Here is a 6,846-nt window from a genome sequence, read left to right on the forward strand (position 1 = left end):
TATTAATTGTAAGATGATAAATTTAATGTTTTTATTATCTGGTTACATATATTTTATTAGCAAATATTTTGGAAACAAAACACATGCAATAAAATAATATCTACTATCCAGGTTTTCACATGTATAAAAGGTTATCATCACTCTATGGTGTTTTTAATGTCATTCTATGATACTAGAATGTTAAATAGATGATAAAATATGTAAAGGCCAATATGAACAATAAAAGTTTACACTACAATTAAATATTATAATGTGTAGTGAGTATTAAATTAGTTAACCTGTGTAATGACATTTTATTAATTAGGAGCACAGTATAAATTTTAATTGTTATTATTTTGTGTCTTCATGCCCTAACACCTACTAAAAACCAAGAGTAATCAAAGGCATATGTAGAAATTCATATTTGAAATCAATGGATAAATATCAGTTGGTTAATTGTTTTATTTTTTCAAAAAAGCCTATTTCATAATTATTTTTATTGCTCATGAAACATTAGGTTAATATGAAATAATTGCAACCATTGGACATGAATATTTGTAAAAGGCAACATTGTCAGCTCTCTGGGATTAAGTGGTGAACACTTTCTCAAGGGAGCACCACTATTGAGAAGAACTAATTTACTTAGGTATTGAAGGATGGCCACTAGAAATCTCTGAGGCCTACAGGACAGCAGGGATATGGCCTGAGCTCTTTCTTGTTCCCATGAGTTCAAACCTTTGGAGGTCAAAATAAGTAAAATTAGAATATTTGTCATACAGGGATGGAGAGATGGCTCAGTGGTTAAGAACACTGACTGCTCTTGCAGAAGACCCAGGTTCAAATCCCAGCACCCACATGGCAGCTAACAACTGTCCATAACTCCAATTCCAAGGTGTCTGACATCCTCTTCTGTCCTCTGCAGCCATTGCATGACACGGGTTCACTTACCTACATGCAGGCAATACACACATACACATAAAATAAAAACAGTAAATTAAAATTTAAGAAAAAGAATATTTGTCATAAGTACAAGCTGTCAGAAGCAGGATCTTATTCTAAGAATCTATATTCTTAATACCATTGTTGTCACAGCTTTTTCTGTTCTCTCTTTAAATATTACTTTTAAACTGTTGCATAAGATTATAAGAGATGACAAGTATATTTCCATATTTTTGAAGATGTCTGATATTCTATTTTTGTTTCCGCAAACACTTTTGTTCAGTGGCCACAAAATTTAAAAAGTGAAGAAAGTCTGATTAGCGCAAACATTATTAGTAGTCAGCAGAGAAACCATAATTTTACATTCTGTTCTTTGGCACAGAAATCTGACTTTGCAAAATATGAAGTTAACAGCTGTCAGGATTTAGCAGACAAAACTAGAGAACAACATAGCCATGTCCTGTGTGGTGTTTGCATAGTGAGAATTAAGTGAAAAAACAAAGATGAATGGGAACAGTTTTCTACGCACGTCTAATATCCTTGTGGATGAATGAATCCATACAATGAGTAGTCTCATGTGATAAAATAAAAGCAAGAAAATTAAAATATCTTTCCATGAAGCTTGGTAAATAAGCAAGAGGATAACTGAATGGATAAACAGTGTCTTACAACTGAATGACAGCTGCTAAGATCCAAGGTAATTTGTGCTTTAGAGTAAAATGAAAAAAGAGTATATTCCTCTTCAATCTCAAAATTCAAGTTCTTTGTACAGTTTAGATAGCTAGATGATATAGATAGATAGATGATAGATAGATAGATAGATAGATAGATAGATAGACAGATAGGTAGATAGATGATAGATAGATATATAGATGATAGATAGATGATAGGTAGGTAAGATAGATAGATAGATGATAGATGATAGATAGATGATAGCTAGCTAGCTAGCTAGATGATAGATGATAGATAGATAGATAGATAGATAGATAGATAGACAGATAGATAGATAAGGATAGATGATAGCTGTATAGAAGGCATCAACTATTACTGATTTTGATTGAATTATAAACAAATATGTAAAAGAACATAATCTCTATTTGTTAAATAAAATTATTACATATTCTATCTTAAGTATATAGCATCTACAGAATGTTCTCATATTTTTAAGAATTAGTTCAAAATATTTCTATCAAAATAAATATAATTAATTAAAATTTCCTTATAATTTTAAATATTTTATTGCTTAAGAAAGACCTTTAATTTGTTTCTTATATATAAAAAGAGTAATGAGCTGTTAATCAGTCTTATAATTTTCATTGCTATCTTTTGATAGCATTGAATAAAAAGAAAATGCATGTTTCATATGACTACTTTCACAAAATATTAATAATAGCTTACATTAATTCAACATGTTGAATTATTAAACTTAGTTGCCATTTTTCAATAGGGCTCACAATTTGAAGCTTCCCTAACTTCCCTTACTTAAAGGAAGAGAACTAGTAAGTAAGCGGGACTCACAAGTATCACAAAGAAGGTAGTTCACATTAAAAATTTCACAAACTGTAAAAGATGCTTTAGAACTCTAACAATGAGGATGATATTGATCATGAGTTATGCTCTTCAACCCCTTTAGCTTCCTTTTAGCCTAACTATCTTTCAAAGTAGAAATAAAGGAGGAAGAGAAGAGTAGAAGGAGAGAGAGAGAAGGAGAGCGGGAGAGTGGCCATGAATCTCACAGTGATCACAGAATTCATCCTCCTCGGCCTGTCTGATGATCCTGACCTTCAGGTTGTGATTTTCCTCTTTTTATTAATCACATACATATTAAGTGTCACTGGAAACCTGACCATCATTGCTCTGACTTTGGTGGACTCCCATCTGCAAACACCTATGTATTTCTTCCTCCGGAATTTTTCGTTCTTGGAACTCTTATTTACAACTGTCTGTAGGTTTTTGGGGGCAATTGTCACCCGGGATTATAACAACTGTGCAGCCCAGCTCTTTTTCTTTATCTTCATGGGTGTGTGTGAATTTTACATTCTAACTGCCATATCCTATGACCGCTATGTTGCGATCTGCAAGCCCCTCACTACACAAGCATCATGAGCAGGAAACTCTGCACCCTGCTTGTGCTGTGTGCCTGGCTGGGCGGGTTTTTGACGGTTTTCCCACCCCTTATGCTTTTGCTCCAACAGGATTATTGTGCTTCCAATGTCATTGATCACTATGCCTGTGACTACTTTCCTCTCTTACAATTGTCTTGCTCAGATACGTGGCTCCTAGAAGTGATTGGTTTCTACTTTGGTTACTCTGCTATTCACTTTGGCACTGGTTATTTTATCCTACATATACATTATCAGGACTATTTTAAGAATTACATCTATCATTCAGAGGAAAAAAGCTTTCTCCACCTGTTCTTCTCACATGATTGTCATCTCCATCTCCTATGGCAGCTGCATATTCATGTATGCCAACCCCTCTGAAAAAGAAAAGGCATCATTGACCAAAGGAGTAGCTATCCTCAATACTTCTGTTGTCCCCATGTTGAACCCCTTCATTTACACCTTAAGGAACCAGCAAGTAAAACAAGCATTCAAAGATGTAGTACACAGACTAGTGTTTTCTGTAAGCAAATGAAACTCAAAGTACATTGGAAATAAAAAACACCATTAAAAAGTAATTAATTGTGACCTGAAAATTGTTAAATACTTGTATTAAATATCCTAGTTTCTTTATATGCCTCATTGTGGTTAAGTTTACAGTTTGCAGTCTATCACTCTTTTTTCCACGTTCAAGTATATCTGATAGAGTCTTCATTGAGTTATTTAACAAATACCAAAATTCATTTGTCCTACAGAGTTTTCTGAACAAGTTCTGTATTGAGATAATACCATATGGTGATTTCAATTATGTTTATTAACAGTCCGCAGAGAGTGGACAATGTGCTGTCTTCCTTCTTCTATATCTTCAAGGTGAACTGACACTCATAACATTTTTAGGTTCTCTGTGTTCTTTATGCTAACTCCCTTCTTGCAGTTTGTTCTGCAGATGCATCTCAAATGGAGATGACACACGTAGATTTTAAAATGTGCCACGTTTATTTTCTGTGTAAATTGAGTTCTTTGTTTAAAGTACAAAAATGAATTTAGGAATGCACTGTAATTATTTTAGTCACGTGGACATCAGTTAAATAACTAATCTATCTTAAGGTATCTGTTACTGATTAATAGCTATACTGTGGAAAAAATTAAACTTCAAATGCTCATTTTCTTTCATGTTCTCCCAAGTAATGCAGATCAGAAAACTTTGTCCATATTTGAAAATATGTAGACTACTGTGATATACAAACTGAAATATAAACATATAAAATAAATGTCTGTTATGCCAATTTTAATATGTGAAAATACTTTTTAGTTTTAAAATCTAAATTAGCTTCTAAGATACAAAAAAAAATCAAAGTATTACAATATGAGTCAATAACATCTCCCAGGGGAATTTAATGCTTCGGGATCTTTATGATGGTTCTAATATTAACATGTGCTTTGAATTCAACATTTTCAAATTCCTCTCACCTATTCTCTTCTTATTCATATACTTATTCATGGATGTGTAACTAGAGAAATGATTCAATAAAAGATTTATTCTTCTCCTAGTAAAGATCAAAGAGGTAAAAGAACAAATACAGGAAGTGTGTGACCACATGTAATTCTATGTGTTGAGTCTGCTTATACTGCACATAGTCACAAATATATTGAAGTCTAAACAATAGACTAATATTATCAATAATACATAAATTATATCAATGAGAAAATAAAGTCATGATTGCTCTTATTTCTTATCTAAGCTTAGTAGTCTGAAAGTAAAAAAAATGTGTGAAAAGTCATACAATACCACAAAGCCTCAAATTAATAAGCCCAGTACTAATAGCATTTAAGAATGAAAATTATTACACTACTGAGCACATATTATTTCTTTTTTATAAGATTCTAAAATATATAGTAAGAATTTTTCCATTGCTAAATAATGGCAATGCTGTATCACACAAATACTATGAATGATTTTATGCCTTCAAAAAGAACTGGGCTGTCAAAACAGAGCTTTGATTCCAATTGCAAGTCTGAAAATCTTTACCTTAGGTATAATATTTGGTCTATACAATTCTAGAAAAAAGAAAGGAATATTGTATTATCTGTATGTTTGTTTTTGATGTTTATTCAAATATTGTATAAATTTGTGGATTATATTTATAAGTGCTAAAATTGTAAGCAATATAGTACGTGCTTTTCTTTTGCTAAATATGTAAGAGACTGTTTAATTTTTGAGCCTGATACTTAAACTTGTCTTGAGTAAAAATTTAAAAAACTTTAGATTTACTGGTTTACAAAACTAATACTAATTAGCTTTAGTGTATTAGTGTGACATACTAGTATTTAGTATGATGTTACTTCTTATTTTGAGCTTAGCATCAGAGAAACCACACATGAAATATCACATTGTTCCAGTAAGAACAGATGTTATCAAAAAGACAAAGGTGAGGGATTGTTGATCTTCTTTAAGGGAGTGACTCTAAATAGGAATGACTAGACTCCAGCAGATGAACTCCCACCAAGGCACATCTGGGTACAATAATTTGATGTGATAGGCCTTAACATAGATGACATAATGCATGAAATCCAGTGAAGGGCTATTAAGGTGTGCAGATAGAGGAGGGGGTCTAAATATAATTAAGATGTATTGTATAAGGTACACAAAAATTCAATGAAAACATAATAAAGAAACAAAAGGCAAAGATATTGAGTGTTGAGGATTTCATGAAAAGTCAGCTCTTGTATACTGTGGTAGGAATGTAAATCGTATAGCTTTTATGGAGAATAGTACAGATATCCCTCAAAGAACTAAAGATAGAAATGCTATATGCTCCAGCTCTATCATTAATTAAATAAATATACAGGTAACATAAAATCATCATCTTAAATAGCCAATAAGTGGAATCAATCTTGATAGCAACTAAAAAAAGGACAAACAACATTTGACATGTATTCAGAATATGAATCAGCCATGGAAAAGAATGAATCCTGTCATTTGCAACAACATGGAAGGAACTGGACATCATCATGTTAAGTGAAGTAAAGCAGGCATAGAAAGACAAATACCACATGACCAAAGTCCTCTGTGGAACATGAAGCATATCTTCATAGAGGTTGAAAGTAGAATGGTCATTACCAAACTGAAAGTGAGAAAATCTCCAGTTACAGGAAACCCAACAACGTCTTCTGAGCTCCCAGGAAACTGAGTGAACATAGTGTACCTGCATACATGCAAGCAAGACACTCATGCATGTAAAAGAAAACTAAAGAAGTGATAAAAATTGATGGAGGCTAGGCTCAGTGGTGCATGCCTTTAATCCCAGCACTGAAGCTGTAGCCAAAAGCTACATCTGCTCTGGGTGCCTAGAAAGGCCAGGAGCTTTATGTGCTTAGCTAAAAACCCAAAAGTCCTAAACCTGACACTTTATTTCCTTATCTGTTCACAACAGGAGTGAGAGGAAACTCAAGCCACCTCAGTGACCTCCTTTTTTTCCTGCTCTGTTACAGCAAAGAACAGAGGCCCTTACCTCCTCCACCCTTACTTGGCTATTCCTAACTGGAAACCCAAGCCACCTCAGTGACCTCCTTTTTTTTTCTGCTCTGTTATAGCAAAGAACAGAGGCCCTTACCTCCTCCACCCTTACTTGGCTATTCCTAACGAAGGAATGCTGGCCTCGGAGCCTCAGAGATAAAAGAATCTGAGATTCTGAGAGAGGTTTCTGGGATAAATTTTTTGAGAAGAACTAGTAGAAATTGCTAAGAATTTGAATTACAGATGTTAAGAAAATACATTAATTTAAATGGATAGCCATATTTTTGTCTGAGAAATTGGGCTTAAACT

The 6,846-nt window shown here is 33.2% G+C and overlaps 1 protein-coding gene across 1 annotated transcript; it reads left to right on the plus strand.

Annotated features, from left to right (window-relative positions):
* Nucleotides 1-2,643: 2,643 nt before the first annotated feature.
* On the plus strand, nucleotides 2,644-3,555 carry LOC103739528 (olfactory receptor 6C3-like). The gene is given in 3 exon segments (XM_008839944.1): nucleotides 2,644-3,001; nucleotides 3,004-3,217; nucleotides 3,219-3,555. Coding segments are annotated over 3 exon segments (909 nt in total).
* The last annotated feature ends 3,291 nt before the right edge of the window (nucleotides 3,556-6,846 follow it).

This window comes from Nannospalax galili, unplaced genomic scaffold (assembly GCF_000622305.1).
Source record: "Nannospalax galili isolate Female #2095 unplaced genomic scaffold, S.galili_v1.0 scaffold1241, whole genome shotgun sequence".
Lineage (NCBI taxonomy): Eukaryota > Metazoa > Chordata > Mammalia > Rodentia > Spalacidae > Nannospalax > Nannospalax galili.